The 20,379-nt window shown below is 38.3% G+C and overlaps 1 protein-coding gene across 1 annotated transcript in view; it reads left to right on the forward strand.

The window, feature by feature from the left end:
• The window catches only part of LOC131846252 (prominin-like protein), a 107,156-nt gene that overhangs the window by 83,087 nt on the left and 3,690 nt on the right, over nucleotides 1–20,379 (forward strand). The window contains exons 14-18 of the mRNA XM_059195513.1: nucleotides 1,484–1,672; nucleotides 3,064–3,198; nucleotides 5,154–5,312; nucleotides 5,741–5,862; nucleotides 11,395–11,445. Coding sequence (XP_059051496.1) covers nucleotides 1,484–1,672; nucleotides 3,064–3,198; nucleotides 5,154–5,312; nucleotides 5,741–5,862; nucleotides 11,395–11,445 — 656 coding nt within the window. The remainder of the gene's footprint in view (nucleotides 1–1,483; nucleotides 1,673–3,063; nucleotides 3,199–5,153; nucleotides 5,313–5,740; nucleotides 5,863–11,394; nucleotides 11,446–20,379) is intronic.

A 20,379-nucleotide genomic window follows, 5' to 3' on the forward strand; every position in this document is an offset into this window, starting at 1 on the left:
AGCTCGCCGACACCGGCCTCTCGGACTTCGACTTCGACCGCATCCTCTCCGCGGTCAGTGACCCCACACTTTACTCTGCTCGGCTGCGGCCCCCCTCACCATCCTCAAGGACAGCGCCAAGCAGAAGCTGCGCCAGCTCGCCGACACCGGCCTCTCGGACTTCGACTTCGACCGCATCCTCTCCGCGGTCAGTGACCCCACACTTTACTCTGCTCGGCTGCGGACCCCCTCACCATCCTCAAGGACAGCGCCAAGCAGAAGCTGCGCCAGCTCGCCGACACCGGCCTCTCGGACTTCGACTTCGACCGCATCCTCTCCGCGGTCAGTGACCCCACACTTTACTCTGCTCGGCTGCGGCCCCCCTCACCATCCTCAAGGACAGCGCCAAGCAGAAGCTGCGCCAGCTCGCCGACACCGGCCTCTCGGACTTCGACTTCGACCGCATCCTCTCCGCGGTCAGTGACCCCACACTTTACTCTGCTCGGCTGCGGCCCCCCTCACCATCCTCAAGGACAGCGCCAAGCAGAAGCTGCGCCAGCTCGCCGACACCGGCCTCTCGGACTTCGACTTCGACCGCATCCTCTCCGCGGTCAGTGACCCCACACTTTATTCTGCTCGGCTAAACTACACTTGCAACTAAATAATAAACTATATATTGTTCATTGTTGCATCAATAAAAGTAGCATATTCTAAGGAATAGACTCCAAAAACAAGAATTATTTTATTTTTAAGAATATGAATCCGAGTAGTCCTTTTTTTAAATAAATATTAATATAATATCAATCATCTGCACTACTCATTTACTCTGGCGAGATACCAGCGAAGAATGCTAAGATGAGAGGAGTATAAACTAGCCTAAGTTATTTTAAACGGGCCATATTGTATTATATTAAATTAATTTAAACTGGATATATTTACTAAGAATTTAATTATGATAATTTCCAGGAGGAATCTGATGCAGGTTAACTTGTAAAATAATACTTGCAATGGAGTTGTCAATTTATATTTATTGTTATCATTTTCCCTTTACCAATTTAATATTATCGATGTTGCCAGTTTTATGTGATTTTTAAACACTGTTAATTATTTAACGAGTATAGAGTAATTTTAACGAAAATTAATATTAATCACCGATTTTTATGGGTTCTTGGAAAATAATGTATGGGTGTTTAAAACGCATTATATGAAATTTATAATTATACGTTTATTTTCACAATATATGTTTAAAATTACCATTAATTTCATTGAAATGAAAATTTACTGTTTCATTTGTAGAATTAATAATTTTAAGATGCTGTATTTCGTAATACGTATCTAAATTATTTAGCCATTTATAAAAAAAATCAACATATATAGTCATAGTTTCTACGACTTCTACGTAAGTATATATTCTATGAGAATATATACTTAGGTAGTTGAATTCAAAGACGGCGGTGTGTCGTGTGGCGTGGTGTAGCGTGTGAGCGTGGTGTGGTCCCCGCAGCTGGAGACGAACATGACGTCGCTGTCGCTGGACGCGCTGTCGGAGCAGCTGCGCAGCACCGCGGCGGCCGTGGCGGCGCGCGCCGGGTACCGGGACGTGTCCCGCGACCTGGCCGCCGCCGCCGCAGACCTGCACCACCTGCACGACGACGTGCTGCGGCCCATGCTCGACTACACCGCGCAGCTCAACGTCAGTACCCGCCCCCGCCACCACCACTAACAATAACAGCAACACCACCAACAACAATATCACCACCACCAACAACAACCATATCACCACCACCAATAACAACAACATCACCACCAATAACAATAACAACAACACCACTACCATTAAACGATCTCACGAACTTTATACCTTACACTCGAGTACAAACAAGTCATGAACGATTGTCATACTGACTTCACGTACAACTGCAAATTCATACCCAATGTATACTTAAATCTTTAAAACTACACAACGGATTTTGAAGCGGTTTTTTTTTAATAGATAGAGTGATTCAAGAAGAAGGTTTATATATATACTACATGTATATCCATGCGAAGCCGGAGCGAGTAGCTAGTTATTTATACAATCATCATCATCATCATCATCATCATCACCAACGCAGCCCGTAAAACGTCCACTGCTGGACATAGGCCTCCCCCAAAGATCTCCACGACGATCCGTCCTGCGATGCTCGCATCCAATGCCTTCCAGCGACCTTAACCAGATCGTCGATCCACCTTGCTGGAGGCCTTCCCACGCTACATCTTCCAGTCCGCGGTCGCCACTCGAGGACTTTACTGCCCCAACGGCCATTTGTCCTACGAGCTATGTGCCCTATGAACTATTTATACAATAAATACATGTATGTGGTCCCGAACAGTGCGGTTTCAGAGGAGTTTCCTCCCGCGTACACTTAGATTGTGGAATGAACTTCCTGCCGAGGTTTTCCCACGAAACTACAGCATGGGGTTTTTCAAGAAGGGTATATTAAAGTTTCTTAAGGGTCGGCAACGCGCAAGTGACACCCCTGGTGTTTCAAGCGTTCATAGGCTACGGTAACCATTTACCATCAGATGGGCCGTATGCTTGATTGCGACTGTTGCGGGTGAATGATACTATGTATATTACAGATGATAATAAACTGACAATAGAAATATTGATCTTATATACTAAATAACAATAGGAAAATGTAAGGTGGGGTGACACAGTGTAGACAGCAGTGCTTAGTAGACAATATTGAATTTGTCTTACTAGACATTATTAAATGCAATTATTATTTTGATGTATCTAGGTGTGTACGAGCTAGCATCGTATATTATTTCGCAACATTAACATTTTATTTTACATTTCACATTTCATTAAAATCAGTTCGCATTCGGTCATCAAGGACGCCGCGCCTACTCGTTACAATCATTAATCAGTTATATTTTAAGTTTCAATATACAGTTTTAATCAAATTTCTATCACTATCATTTATCAGTTTTACCTATCACAATCTTTATAGTTTCGGTACAACCCGAACAAGGTGACTGTGTCCTATAGCGACCATAGTAGTATAAAAAAAATGTAATTAATTCTGATTTAAAATACAGACCACGGCCATGAAGTTACGCGATGTACTCCGGTTCAACCACACATCTCTGAAGGAAGCCATCTCATACCTGATATACGAGACCACGCAAGCGGAGCTGTTCCTCAACACCCAAGGACCTGATGTAATGCAAAACGTGAGTAGTAATTATTTTTCTTCTTAATGTAAGTAATAGGAGTGATTTATACGTATAATTAGTAAAAATCACGGGATCTTACCACGTTTTATATTTATTTGCTGAGTTCCCGATATTTCGTAGTTGTGGAGCTCATACATCGGACAGACAAAAAGAACAATAGCCCGTCGCATTGCTGAACATATGAAAGCTATTAAAAACAACGATCCACGTAAATCAGCCATAGCGGAACACTTGTTGGGATGGGGACCCAATCACTGGATTGAACTACACCAACCAAAAGTATTAACATCAGAACGGCATTATATCCCAAGAATGGTTAGAGAGGCCATTGAAATACAGAAATATAAAAATTTCAATCGAGAAGACGGCTATAGGCTCTCTAATGCCTGGAAACCAGTGATTCGTTTAATTAAATAAAAATAAAAACCGCGATCGAAAAGTGTATTAAATGTACGTGAAGATACTGTGAGTACAGTTTGCCGAGATGAATATCGAGCGAGTTCCAGTAGTAGCAACAAACGAACACGTGTGAAGGTAGACGCATATGTCTGCCCATAAAAAGATTTCATTTTCCATCTACCCGCTGTATCTTCAGTTCACCCGTGATCATGGTGGTTGAAACACTACCGAAATATCGGAAACTCAGCAAATAAATATAAAACATGGCAAGATCCCGTGATTTTTACTAATTATACGTATAAATAATGATAGCGTCAAATTTAAAACGGTATATAATAGGAGTGATTTTTGTGAACTAAGCAAGGTATATCTTAATCTTAATCCGACATACTCTTTCCTCTTTAATTTTTTTTTATTGTAATTCAAAAGTATTTAAATTTTTTTCATTCCTTTATATACATAACTGCAAATGTACTAAAAATGTTTAATGAATGTTGGAGGGAACTGGCTTTCGTGGCACTGGTTCACCTATATCGAAAGCCAGGGCTAACTATATTTAATTGTACCGTACATTTATGAATAAAGTTTATTATTATTATTATATTCGTCAACGGGTGCTGCCTGTGGGGACTGGTCTGTTCAGGTTGCGTACACTGATTAGATTTTTTGTTTTTTGCAATAGCATATGCTGGTCACTCTGTTCTCCCAAATTAGAATTTATAATGAATCTGTATTATTGTAAACATGTACAACATTCATTTGAAAAGAAAACGAGCTGAGTTTCTTGTCAGTTGTTCTAATCTCGAAATTATTCCGAACTGACGGTAGATTTGTTATATCATAAGAGACCTACGTGAATAAAGATATTTTGAATTGAATCATCATTACATAGTATAAAACAAAGTCGCTGTCGCTGTCTGTTCATCTCTATGTATGCTTAAATCTTTAAAATTACGCAACGGATTTTGAAGCGGTTTTATTTAATAGATAGAGCGATTCAAAAGGAAGGTTTATATATTTAATACATGTACAGTCGTGCGAAGCCGGGGCGTGTAATAATATTATAAATGCGAAAGTTTGTGAGATGGATGTTTGTTACTCTTTCACGCATAAACTATTGAACGGATTTTGATTATATTTGAAAGTAATATAGCTTATGCATTAGAAATAATATATTTCTATGTTTTTTATTGAAATTTAACGTGCGAGAATATGTATTTATGAAAAAAATATCTATGTATACGTATCAGTTATCTAGTACCCATAACACAAGCTGTAGCTAGCTTAACTTGGGACTAGATGGCGCTGTGTTAATTGTCCTGAGATTATTATTATGTAAACAAATACACCGTTAATCTTCCTAAAATAATTAACTCTCTTACTCACGGTTGTAGTCCAAATTAAAAATCGAGCAAAAGTTACAATATTGTCGCTACAACAATATTGAAATAATATCACAGGGTGTTGATTTTTAATTGTCGGATGCTGATTATATGAGAACTGAAAAGTGATCGGATGTATGTTGGTAACGTGTGGTGGTGGTGGTGGTGCAGATGACGCGTGAGTTCGCGGAGACTGTGGGCGCGCTGGTGGACGAGTACCTGGCGCGGGTGGAGCACGCCGCTCACCACCACGTGGGGCGCTGCGGGCCGCTCTCCTCCGCCTTCAACGCCACCAGGGACGCCGTCTGCAGGAACCTGCTCATGCCCACCGTACGTATGCTCTCCAGTGTCTATGTGCTGACGGACGACCACCATTTGGGTGGTGTTGTTGAGGTCGTCGACTCCGCCGGCGAGGACGGTGTCGCGTGTTACAGATGGGGCGGGTGCAAGCAGTATATAGCCACTAGTGTATATCTAGAACGGGTACTGGATGTCGTCCCGAAGGTCTAAGTGCTGACGGACAGTGTTTATTATTCTTCCTTTATTGTACACATACATATAGAAAAAACAGTAATACAATAAATGTAATGTACAAGAGCGAGCTTATCTCTAAAGAGATTTGTTCCAGTAAACCTAGAAAATGTTAGGTGTTGTTGAGGTCGTCGTCTCCGTCGGCGAGGACGGTGTCGCGTGTTAGTCCGGTAGGGGCGGGGGGGGGGGCGATATAGGTAAGTGTGTACCAATGTGTTTGTCCGTAGAACGGGTACTGGATGTCTGTGGCGTGGTGCGTGGTGCTGGCGGCGCCGCTGCTGGCGGTGGCGCGGCGGCTGGCGCGGCTCTACACGCACCTCGACCCCTACCCCGGCCCGCTAGTGGAGGCGTGAGTACTCGCACGCACACGCACGCGGACACACACGCGGACACACACACACACACGGACGCACACACACACACACACACAAACACTCGCTACGCGAACCACACGCTCTGAGCAATGTGTACATGTTATACATACTAATTATCAATATTATACAGTAACATATATATTACTGAATGATTTTACTACAATAAAAGAATAGCACAAATATACCGTAGAAATTTTCAAGTAATTATGCTGTCTAGTCAATTAAAAAAGCAATTATGTTGCATCAGAAATGAATATATACTAATGACATAAGTAATTTTGGTAATTCTAGAAAGTTTTAATACAAAGAAAGTTGCTGTTAACCCTTTCTAACCAATGTGGAGTGTCACTCGATATTGACTGTTCCACCAGCTCCACTGCCGAATGATACTCGACATAGTGTAATACTTCTTTTCGGGAACAATTTAAAAAAAAGTGGGAATTTTTTACCAAAATACCAAAAGGGATTATAATTAAGAATTATAGTATAGTATCCTGTAATTACTCATAAAATAAAGTTTATCGTATAAGAAAAAATCAATTTTACTTACAAAATACGAAAAAAACCCCTAAAAGTTAAGAAATGCAATTTTAGCGTAGAGCTATTGGAATAAAAAGAAAAAAGGCTTGGAGTGGAAAGGGTTAAAGAATTTTAATTCTTCCTCTAATGTGATACAGTGAACTTGACAAATCCATTTAAAAACTACATACGAAAGATGATACACACACTCACATATAATATATACATATGTACAAAACAACTATCCACAACTCTACATAAATGTTGTCATACAAAAATGATTGAACTGAGAATATGTACAACATTAAAAAAAATACGAGCTGAGTTTCTTGTCAGTTCTTCTCATCTCGAAATCATTCCGAACTGACGGTAGATTTGATATATCATAAGAGTCTGTAATAGACGTACATGAATAAAGATATTTTGAATTTGAATTTGAATTTTAACATAACAATACTATGAACACACGTTCACTTTATAATTTCAGCTTCAATTATTTTTATATGGCACTTAGAAATATTACCAATTATATACGCTACATGCATCCCTAAATCAAATACTCAAAAGACAGAGTAAGCGACTTGATTTATTAAGTTAGTAAAATTATGTTTTACTATCTTAATAAATGAGTCGCTTTGTCTATCTGTTTGCTTGGATATTTTAAACTACGTGACGGATTTTAATACAGTTTTTACCAGTGATTCAAGAGGAAGGTTTTTATGTATAGTACAATATAGTTTAACCATGCGAAGCCGGTGCGGGTACATATAAACACTTGTTAATCTGTCAGTGTTTAATATTGAACATGGCAACACAACTCGTTACCAATGTCTTCGACTGAAGTTACTTAAGTGGTGAAATAGCTAATGTTGTATTTGGAAGTAAAAAAAAATAGTAAAAGGCAGGTTTACTTGTATTTTATCGTCATCGTGGTGAACTAGGTACTTTATCTATTTGTATTTTGACTTGATTTCTATCTACGTCTTAATTGAAAGGTAGAAATAGACAAACTGTTTTCGATCAATTAAATTCAAACTGAATCACGATTTCATTGCTTGAGTAAAAACTTAAAATAAATATTATAAACATATTGTTTTATTTATTAAAGTTACAGTTATATAGAGGTCTTATATAAAATGTAAGCAATTTGTAACTGTATGATACTGGGAACTGAACACGAGACCTGTATCTCAGTAGACCAGAACCCACCCGTCATTTGTGTGGTAACTTTAGGGATGCACGTAGCGATTGCGTCTGCGTCGCACATATTACGGAGACATGCGTGCTTGTGACGCAATGAAGGTGGATTCATATTTGTCCATGTGTCGTGACATGACGCGTCGGACCAGTCTACGTTCATACTAATAATGCCTAATGTGTTGTGATGGATTCTGTTGAGTCTCATCAGAAACGATGTCGATTGATTACGAGCGTGTGAGACCGGGGCGTCATGACACGCCAGACATGTGTACATGCGCCAGTGTTGTATTGTGAAGCGTCGAAGTTTCACTTTCCTAGACTTACGGCTGTATTGATACTTCAAATCAAATCGTCAGAGGCAACAAAACATGCCATATAAATGTGAAAACTAGTCATCACATTACGACACGAGACGTCACGACAAAGCAGACAAATATAAGTCCAACTTTACGGAGACATGCGTGTTTGTTACGTTTACATGCGTGCCTGTTACGAAGATGCGTGCTCGTTGCGACGCAGACGCAATATTATATAAATTAAGATTCATTCACCTACCATTTTCATATCTAAATTGTTTGCAGTGTATTTTGAACTTATTATTTTTAATAAATATATTACTAGTAAGTGCCAAAGTGACAATTTAATTAACAAATTTGTCACTTACTCTAGTTATACTACCGTACATGCGAATTTACGGGTTAAAATAGTTGCATCTAAAAATAATAAGATATAAATCTGCAAACGGTTGTGTTTATTTCTTATTTTCTTTTGTTTTATCTTTTGTTAATTTGTTTTATTTGAGAGCTGTGTTAACATTCAGTTTGATTTGTATGAGTTTGTCAATGTGTCTGATTTGGGTTTGTTGCACACTCATCCCGCTGCCTCCGAATGGGTTTGCCCCTTGCATATCTACTTCAGAATGCACCAGAACTGACCTGGCCCTTCCTTGTATCTGATCACATCGAGAGGACGTGAGCAGCGTTCCCTCGTTCGATTCATACTTATTATTTTGTTGGGTTTTTGGACACGAGCGAGTGGTACATAGAAGAGATAGCGCTGCGCCTTACTGTACATTACGATAACAATTGATGAGTTGTAAACGAGTGAGTGATGAATTTAACTAACTACGTTGTATATACTACCCTTTGAAGTTTTAAATACGATTTGTAATATGAAAAACATAGAAAGGGTAACAAAATACGCTTTTATAATAAATATATAATTTAAAATCAATTACAATAAATATATAAACGGTGCCGAGTTAATATCGATTAAACGATCGGATCGTGACTATTTTTAATTTTGTTTATCTGTGAAAATCGGTCTAGAAAAAGAGAGAAACAGTGGACAGCGGCGAGCGGTATGATTAGTTTAATTTTCTGTTGGATTTTTATGTTTCAGTTGGGTCACTCATTGTCATTAATTAGGTAGAATAATGAGCCTAGCGCTCCATGAATGGATTAGTCCGAAATATGTTGTATGATTTGAGAAACTCCAAATGTACGTCGCGGGGAGTGGAGGGGGTGCGGGCGAGGGGGGTGGGGTAGCAAGTGTGGGTGGAGAGTAACGTGGGGTGTTGTTGGCAGTAGCGAGTATGAGCCGATGTGCGCGGCGCGCGGGTGGTGGCGATGACCCTACGCCTCGTCCGGTAACTGTCACCACTCACCACTCACCGCTCACCACTCACTACTCACCGCTCACCGCTCACTACTCACCACTCGGCGACGTCTCGCAGCGGCTCGCGGGGTCTTGCCCACGCTCCGTCTCCACCTTTATCATGTGTAACGCTCTGTGACAATAGCTAGGGTTGCCACTTCAAAATTTGAAATGCCCTAAATTCTGGAAAAAGATTTGGTTCCTAATTTTACGGAACACGCTCGAACGTTTCACTAAAAATGAAATATTTCTTTAAAAATTTTTCATCTACTAAACACTGGATTTGTACGGTCAAATATTACCAAATACGGTTTGTTAATGTTTTTGCACACGGTTTGGTGCGAAAACACAATTAATTTATGAAATAATATTTCCATTATACCTAAAAGTGTTATTTATCGTTTATTCGTAAAAAATAATGTATTTCTCCATAGTATGTTTTGAATTAATTTATAAAAAATACTAAATAACTAATATCAATAAATTTACTACGCTTGGTATTATTTAAAATAAAGTTTTGACACTTAATGATATCGTGTGGGGACGGCGCTGTCGCGCTCTTCGACGTCGGCGCTTCTGTGCACCACTCGCTCGCCGGAACTACTACCGTCACTCAACATACTGCATTCACTTGTCCCATTGTAATGCTTTAATACTCTCAAATATATTTAATGTAAGCTTGACTTTTTATTCAATACAGCAAAATACTTTGCAATGTCGTCAGTTTGTTATGGAATGCAATGCAATTGAAAAAATAGCGTATCAGTTGGTAAATACATTTAGTCGTAAAAGAAATAATTATTAATAAAATTAACTCTTAAATAAAGTCATAATTTTGCGAAAATACACATTAATACTTATTAATCTATAATTCATCATCAACTCAATTTAATTATAATAAATTGTAATTTAATTGAGTTAATGATGAATGGAAGTGACCACACACGCTGCATTCGAAACTGTTACTTTGCTGTGTCGAAATAAGAGTCAAACTGCAATAACAAATAGTTCTGCAAATCGTATACTGTATATTGTGGAGTGTGACGGTGGCGAGCGGGTGCATCATTGCTCGATGTACCATTCGATGTTGTACCCTGTATAGCTACAAGTACTAGGAGGTAGGTAGGCATGCATCGCTAGCGCATACATTGCTTGCCGTTGTTACGACTCGACGGCGTACCACACCAGCGTACCGATCGATGTAACTCCAATACTGTAGATTATCATTTTATTTGCTATGTCTGTTAGTGACTTCGTAAAGTTTCTGTTATTTTTCATTTTGTATCCATCGACCTCCATCTCTCATTGTAATCAAACTTCACCTACATTTCAGATTTACTAGGTTGTTCTATATCACCAGGATCGTTTCATTACTTGTAAGAAGTCCCTCATTTATGTAGTACATATTTGCCTCTATATATTTAATGTAAATAGAAAAATAGTATATCTATGTCCCCTTTGGTCTTGATATCAGTTCTGTATTTTTACTCGGATCCTACATGTTCAAATATCCCAGAATATTGTCGTGTGACGACCACAGCTCGTTTTGTTATCCACAGATATGCAACTACCAAAATGAAGTCCATTTTTTAATGTTCAATTCGACGCTCCTCTTAACACATTCCCGAATTTGAAATACTTTGACTACAATACTTAGAATACGCTATTGTAAATTACTAACAATGTTATAAACGCACAAAACATTTATTCCACAGATTATAATCTGTTCATAACTGATCGGTTTCGCCTTTTTATGATATTAACAAAAGTCTACATACTGATGACATTTTTGTCCTTCTAAATGTAATAAATGTGTTTTTTGTGAACAATAGAGTTTAGTTTGAGATATTTTAACTCTGCCTAAATAATATGAAAAGGCGCAACTGCTCAGTTACAAAATTAAATCTGTCGTTACAATATGTGTTTTTTTTTATTAAAATGCTTTACGGCTCTGGATACACGTCCTTTTTAGCCGAACTTAACAAATATACACATAACAAGTTTGTAACTCGAATATGTGTTTTGTGCATTTGTGTTGCCAACAATCAAATAAAGATAAATAAGATGTCGGGAGTGTGTGTGTGCGTGTGTGTGTGCCCGCGATGGTGATGACCGTCTGTTGTCTGTTGCAGCGAATATTTGTATGACGCGTACGCGGACCGCGATAACGTACCCCTTGCCAAGTAAGTGCCCTTAGGACACCCTAGATGCCTAGCCACCCTAGCTACTATGCTGCATGCGCCTCCTTATGTATATGTATGTATAATGTACGCTCAGCTTTAACATATAAATACAGAGTGAAAGTTTGTAGCCAGTGCTCGTTTTAATGTCGTTACTAGTGTTGCCAGATCCAATTTGTTCTGGTCTAAAAATCGGGATTTAGGGTATAAAAACGTGAAGTTTGGAGTAGTGTTGCCAGGTCCGATTTGTTTTAAATCGGTGCATGAGGACAAAAATCGTGATTTAGGGTTGCAGATCGGGACAGTAAATAAAAAACAAGGAGTTTTTAAGTCTGGGTTCTATTGATTGTGTTTTAAACTACTAGTACAAGTATAGTATTATATTAATTACCTAAATTAAATATGTATTTAATGTTACATAACAAGTAATCAGTCTTGTCTAATCTAGTCTTAATCAGACATTTAACGTCCCGACAAATCGGGACGCGTCCCCAGACCCCTGAAAATCGGGTCGTTCCGTGCAAATCGGGACACCTGGCAACACTAGTCGTGACCGTTAGATATAGATACGATAATTGTATCAAAATAATATAATATATTGTATTGTTTAATAATTTGTAATAATGTTTTGTAATATTGAAGAAGAAAGAAAGAAAAATATTTTATTCAGTGTTTTTCAACAACGTAAAAAATACAATACACAATATAAAAAACAAACGGAAAAAAAATTTAATATAATGTACATGTAATTAAACTTATATTATATTATCGATATCTATATCTATGTTAACAATATCTTTAGTATTTATCACATTTTTATTTGATTTGTCGTACTGAAACATTCACTCTGTACACGTCGAGACTCGACGACGCGTAAAAGCTGAGTTTACAATGCACGCATGAGTTATACAGCTTACTCGGTTTTGGATTTATCTCCTGTTGGGTTATATACTTTACTATGTGGTTTTTAATTTTTATTAGTAGACAATTTACACAGGTGGAACGGTGTGGTGTTTAGTGTGTAGTTGTAGTGGTCCGCCACGGATGCGTGTGCGTGCACGTGGCTCCGCATGGACGCAGCGGGTTCTTTTACGTTCTGTTTAATTAATTTTCGTTCTTTTTATTTTCTTTAACGTTACTTTAACTGCGGGTCACACTTGTCATTGAATTGGTGGTCGCGGAGACCTAGTTTGGGTCGCGGCTAACGTTTAACTTGTACCGTGGCCGTCCACGTGGCAGCGGTTCGAAGCGCAGCACGCTCGACATCGAGGGCAAGATCGCGGAGTGGCGCGGCCGGCAGCCGACTGCGCCGCTAGCGTCCCCCGCGTCCGGCGCGTCCGGCGCGTCCGGCGCGTCCGGGGCGTCCGGCGCGTCCGGCGGGCGGTCCCGGACGCGGCTGCTGCTGGCGGGCGACGGGCCCGAGGTGGTGTGCCAGCTGGTGCCGCCCGCGCTCATCGACGACCTCAAGACGCGCCTCGACGTCAAGGACGAGGACAACGAGTCCGGCATACACGAGTCAGAGTAGACACGGGCCAGTTTCATATCAATTTTTAATTCATCGAAATTATTATTTAATGCATTACGGATTACTTTTAACTATATAATAACTCGGTATAACGGGCTTCGAACTCGTAGCCGACTTTAATAGAGTCAGTTCAATTCTCACCACTGAAGGAGTTAGTCACTGACGATATTCTGACCAACTTTTGTACTTGTAGTTTAATCACTTTTGTATCTGACATCACTAGTATGATATAACTGCGTTTTGACGTTTATATAATAATAAAAAAAACGCAATTGTACCTTACTATCGTGTCAGTATATATAAGAATTATTGTGTATTAATATTTCGATAAGATATGTACGGATCAACCGAGGGAACACGAACGTTCACTCGCAACGAATTCGTGCGTACGCATTACCGTAACGGTAACTAGTCACGATAATCTTTAATGTTCTAGTATTATATTTGACTCCTTGTACTCTTTATATTTGAATTTTCAAGTTAAATAGGCTTAAGTGTAACTTAAGTGTGTTTTAAAATTTTTAATCCACTAAGCAGCCATTTTTTTATATCGGCGTGCAACGCGATTTGTCTTCCATGGCCAACACGGACCATCCCTCGAGTCTGCTGTCCATTCTCGTAACTTATTCATATCACTTACCGTTTTTAATGTACTGTGTAATGTTTTATTAAGTAATATAATAGGTATACAGTTACTGTACTTCCGCTTATGCTTGCATTACCGCGATGAATTTAGGATACGACCGGGCGAATAGGTTAGCTACACCATACTACGATCACTTTCAGAATAACATATAAAATTTCATTACTATGATTATGATAAAAGATATTACATTATTTATATGTTATATTTAGAACTAAAATTTGATATTAAAATGGCGACAATATACATACGCATAATTATATACATAATTTAATTAGTTTAGGAGGAATCCGGCTCGAAGGACCAAAGACATGTGGGTTTGTTTGATATAGGAACAAACTATATTTCACAGGCAACGCGCACGTGACATCCCTAGTGTTTCATAGGCTACGGTAACCGTTTATCATCAGATGGGCCGTATGCTTATTTCCCACCTATGTGATATTAAAAAAAAAGAAAAATACATAAGTAATGTATTTTACTTAGTGGGAAGGCCTCCAGCAAGGTGGACCGACGATCTGGTCAAGATCGCTGGAAGGCATTGGATGTGAGCAGCGCAGGACCGATCGTCGTGGAGATCTTTGGGGGAGGCCTATGTCCAGCAGGGGACGTCTTCCGGGCTGCGGTGATGATGATGATGATGATGACATAAGTAATGGTATAATAAGTGGTCGGCGAGACGATTCAAACGCACCGTGGTGGGTGTAGTAGGCACGCTGGATGCACTTGTGATATACACCAGTACGAAGCGTTTACACATGGTGTGGCTAACCTAATCAACACTGGTTCACTTTATACCTCGTTCTGATAATAACGTTACGTCCAAAACCAATTTACAACCGCTTGTGCCTCGCCAAACATTTGCGACTGGGACAAACATTGGACTGGGATAAACAGAAGATAATCCCTACTAATAATTATATACAAAAAGTGTATGTTTATTTATCTATCAGATTTATTATTGGGTTGTTAAGAATAAACAATGACTACTAGGAGAACAAACATAGGTTATATTATAGCTATTTTTTATTTTGTAAGACTTTATAAGCAGTAATAATACTTTACGACAATTCACACAGCGCCATCTAGTCCCAAACTAAGCAGAGCTTGTGTTATGGGTACTAGACATTTTTTATAATTATCTACACAATATACATAGAAAACACCCAGACCGATGAACAATCATAGTCATAAATACAAAAGTTTGTACCGTGCGAGGAATCGAACTCGCAACCATTAGAAGGTAAGCGAAGTAATATAGACTACAAATACCCTCGTTAGAGATTTCTGTACGGTCCCCTCCGATCGATCCCCCGTCCAAAACAAACGGGGATCGAAATTACGACGGCCTGCGCCGAGGTTCGAACCCCTAGTGGTGCCCTCAGACTAAAGTCGTATCCGTCAGGCAGGAGTTGGCCTTCAGCCGCTCCATATGTAAGTCCTTCCGCGGATTTGGAGTGCCATCTGCACTCGCCCCTAACGTCCGGTGAAGCTGTAAAGGCCAGCTGCGGCCAACAGCATTAGAGTAGTCCGAAAAAAAAAATGTTTCTGTATAAGAGTTTGTGCAGTCGATGTCGCAGGTAGAAAGCCAGCAAGGTATATGGGGCTGTTCAAGTATTATGTACGCACAATGGGAGGGATCTTTGCTTTGTTTATTTTAGATGACAAGGGGGTGGGGGAGTCTAGATGATGATTACGTCATCGGTAGTTATTTACTTTTTTACACGAATGGCAACCCTCACATTGATTTGCTAAAAAACAATACATTAATTGAAAAATGTATACGTAAGCATGGGGAGAGGGGATAAGAGCTTTGCTTACTGTTGCTGACAAGGGGAGGGGGGGGGGGGGGGTAAATAATTGTAATATATCTGCTTACGTAATACTTAATAATAATAATACACTTAGATTGTGGAATGAACTTCCTGCCGAGGTTTTTCCACGAGACAGCATGGGGTTTTTCAAGAAGGATACTGTATAAGACCCTAAGGGATCTTCAATAAAAGCGGACTGTAGGTTTAAATATAATGTATTGCTAATATGAATTTATAAATTAATCGAATAAAGAGAGTGACGACGCGCGTTCTTGAAGCCACTTGTGACTGCGACCACCGATGCCTCCTCACCTCGATCCCCGCCAGCGCCATACATTGCATAGAAACAGGTACATTCAGGTTTCTTAAGTGTAGGCAACGCGCACGTGATACCCCTGATGTTTCACGCGTTCATAAGCTACGGTAATTTACCATCTGATGGACCGTACGCTCGATTGCGACCATCGTAGTATAAAAAAAAACTTGACCAGCCCCAAAATGTATGTCCAATGTTTGTCCCAACGTATATCTATAATCGTACAATACTCGATCTCATATAATTACATATATCCATACTGTAGCATTTTATAATATATATATAATAACATTTTGACTAAGATTTGGATGCGTTTTTGAGTGATTTTGATATCGACGTACTGTAGCACAGTAGTGGGGTTTGTATGGATTTTACAATGATCGTTGAATGTCCAAATTACGCTCTTATATTAAATATAAGTAGGTAGGATTCTAAATTTATTAGGTATATAATTTTTTTATGGATGATAATGGAATGGTGCACCCGTCTGCGCTAACGGTATACGCTGGCACCAGTGGAGGATGATAAGATGAGCATAAGGTCAGGAGTCAGTCAGTTAGCCCATCATGACGAATTCACCAAGAATTTATCACGATGGTTTCCAGGGAGAACCTCGTGGAGTCAACCTGACTTGGTACATTGCTAGCAATGAGATCATCAGTCCACATTACTAACAATTCAAGTTGATATTATACCTTATGCTATTGACATAACGTTGTAATTTGAAATTTTGTAATCCATAAGTATTAAATTAATATCATCAAATTGCGATGAAGAAATTCAATCGGCTTTAATAATGACATATTTAATATAAAATTTTCTGTATGTTTATATAATGTGTAAATACTCCGCTTTACGCGAAGGGAAAAATGACTGATATATAATTATGATCAACCTTATACCCTTTTACTTATTTAGAACATTTTAAACATATTAAACAATAATAAATTTAGTATTCTTATAAAAGAAATAATCACTATAGTATATAATAATTATTAATCACTAAAATTAATAATTAATTCTGTTGCCAAAATTCTATTATTAATTCCAGTTTTTATAATAATACTGGCTGCACTGCTGCTGGAATTTAACTGTATTTTTCTAAAATAAAAGTAGTCTAAGTTACTCCTTATTACATCAGCTACCTACCAAAAGAAGTCCCGTCAAAATCGGTCCAGCCATTTCAACAAATTTTCAAGCCGGAACAAACGTCAGACAAAAATTGTAAAAAAAATATTTTGGTGTATGTACCGTATTTACATTCATATGTATGTAGTAAGAAACACTCCAATTTTATTTATATGTATAGAGTATTAGATAATTTGAGATTACAAATCTCAAATAATCCGCATAAACCATAACATTGCATAAAACCATAATGAAAATATACTACCCTATTAATATTACTTGTTTTTGGGGTTGCCAACTTTTTTTGACAAAAAAAACACAAAAGTTTGGTACTTGTGGTTTCTGGTCTAAATTGACCATACTAAACCTAATCATAAAACGCTTTAGAATGTATACCTGTTCTCTTAGCTATAAGTGATAATACCAATTTATAATAATATATAATTAAATTGTATTTTACAATGAAGTAGCATAGTATCACAATATATGTTTTTGTATATGTAATTGTGTAGTTGCACCGAAGTGAATTGATGTGTATACCGCCAGCGTTCTTCATAAATACCTGTAAAGTTAGGTTAAGTAAATACAGTGTACATATAAGTAATATAGGATTCGTTAAAAAAAAATATATCAATAAATTTTAGTCGTAGCATATCGTGGATATTACAATATGTCGCAATTCTATTAAGACTGCAATCACTTTCGCACGATTGCATTAACTTTTCATAAGTATTTTTCTTACCCTTTCAAATCCCATTCAAATTCAAAATATCTCTATTCATGTAGGTCTATTACTTACTCTTATGATATGTCAAGTCTACCGTCAGTTCGGAATGATGTCGAGATGAGAAGAACTGACACGAAACTCAGCTCGTGTTCTTTTCAAATAAATGTTGTACATGTTTACAATAATACAGAGTAAATATTTCCTTAGCCTAACAACGTCTTCTACGGAAATGACAATGTAATAATTCTATTTTGTATGAAATCATAAGACTATATGTCCCTTACACTGGAAATAATAAGCACCGGAAGTAAATAGTTTCGATAGACTGTACATGAGTTATGGACTTAAATGAACCAGCGAAATCTGGATGTTAAAGTAAATCAAAAATCGCTCATTCGTGTTAGGACATTTTTATATTAATTACTTCAATGTGTCAACTTCATCACAATTGACAAAGCTTCTATCTAGTGTCAAACTAATTAAAAATACAGAAATTATACCAAAGACAACGGCTGTATGGGCTTAGACTCTTTGCCTTTCCATTACGGATAAATAAAACAAAAGAAAAATTAAATAATATAAGAAAACACTACTTAAGACAATGGCTGTATAGGAGTGAGTCCTTTTCCCTTTCCCTGAAAAAGCAAAATCCGAACCAAAAAAAAAATCAATCTTGTGGCATATTCTAGTATCGCTTAAATGGGTTAACATGCGTGGTGATTTTATTTATCGTATCGAAAAAATATCGCATAACATAGTAGTGGAGGATTCGATCGGCATCAGGCTTTTATATATTTTATATACATACGCAGCGCATACAAGTAACGAACATACAAGTATCATTTCATTCGTCGAGCAGGTGCCGGGTCCACCGTGTGTCCAATGTCCAACTCAGCAGTTCTCAGGACTTGTTATCCGGTTGTTGGTTTAAAGGAAAAGATGTATGACAAAACTCATTTCACCGCTCGTGTTTGTCTCCCTGCCCAGACAAATCTGGTAGGAGCTTACTAGTGCAGCTTTAGATATACGTTCCAGTATCGCTCCGACATACGCGACAACGTCGCCCGAGGCACGTTCCCATTGACCCCGACGACCCCATAACGGCAGGTAACCTCCCCACGGGCCCACCCGTTCCACCCCGACCACACTTTTACACACACACACGACACCGTCCTCGCCGGCGAAGACGACGACCTCAAACACACAATATCGCGCATTCAACCGGGCGCCTGCGCGCCCGGGCGCTCCACACCGGTGCCCCCGGGCGCCCCTCCGATCGATCCCCCGTCCAATTCAAACGGGGATCGAAATTACGACGGCCTGAGCCGAGGTTCGAACCCCTAGTGGTGCCCTCAGACTAAAGTCGTATCCGTCGGGCAGGAGTTGGCCTTCAGCCGCTCCATAAGTCCTTCCGCGGGTTTGGAGTGCCATCTGCACTCGCCCCATAACGTCCGGTGAAGCTGTAAAGGCCAGCTACGGCCAACAGCATTAGAGTAGTCCGAAAAAAAGTTCCAGTATCGCGAAGTTTTTGTCATGTACTTTCCAATTGAGGTTTTTTAAACAAAAAGTTGTATGTAGGTGCCACCCTTTTTGTTTAAAAACTCTTATACTGTATTGTCAGAGAAAATTCACATTTTTGATATTGTAATTTGATTACATATAATACTTTATATAGCGTACATATATGCGTATATATGTATAGCTTTTTTCTCGGCACGTTAAAAAAACTCATCCAGCATATACCTTCTACATATCTCTAACTAGTGTTTAAGACTTGTATAACATAGTTATATATAAATTATATCTTGTATCTCGGTGTATATTTATACCCTATAAGGCTGGTGATATACAGTCAGTTGTTATCAGAATGTGACTAACTTTCACGATGAACACATTTCTTCCTTATTTGGTATCTAGGCCCCGCCCACTTTAAATGGACGGTTTTCTGACAAACTGACGACTAACCGTCTGTATATCCCCAGCCTTATTGCATCATGTGATTCTTATAAGGACTTATATGTAATATTTTTATGAACTCGCACAATCATTTGTTTCAAATTAAAATACAAACACTACATATTTCCTTAGTTATTTGCTTTAATATAAAAATAATATCTTTTCAACTATGCCAGATTTTAAAGAACGACATTTTGTTGGTTAAATAGAAAAATGGCACTATTCCATATGTACATTTAAAGTTTTTTAAATTTATTTGAATTATTTTTTCCTTTAAAGTTTTAAATTTACACACAAGTATTATATATCATTTTAAAAGTATTTAGATAATGATTAAGACGACGTGGTTAATTTAATTGACTTATATAAAAGAAGGCAATTCTAGCTTCTAATTTTGAAACTGTCATTTTTATATTGTCACCTTAAGTTAGGTAAACATGTTACTTTATTTTTATGTCCAATTCTCATGATTTTTGAAATCTTACTGATCTAAATCTGATTATTTGTATTTAAATAAACCATCAATCTCTATAGTATTATATATTTTATATTAAATAATATAATGCTATATAACTTGATCTAAATACTAGTGTTACGTACTATTGTTTAGAAGATATACTATATATATATTTGTCCAACATATCGCTTTGTAATTGAGAAATAATGTCTAATGTATTTTTCAACTCAAATGTACAAACATAAATACGTATTCCTCACGAGTTAATATTTTCTATATCATTCAAAATAGCCCAATAGATTCATTGTCGCAATTGTTACTTTGACTCGTGCATGTCTGCCTTCCAAAGTCCGCCAAAAATTGGTTAAGCG

Source organism: Achroia grisella, unplaced genomic scaffold (genome assembly GCF_030625045.1).
Source record: "Achroia grisella isolate CSIRO2021 unplaced genomic scaffold, CSIRO_AGI_Agris_v1 utg509, whole genome shotgun sequence".
Classification (NCBI taxonomy): Eukaryota; Metazoa; Arthropoda; class Insecta; order Lepidoptera; family Pyralidae; genus Achroia; species Achroia grisella.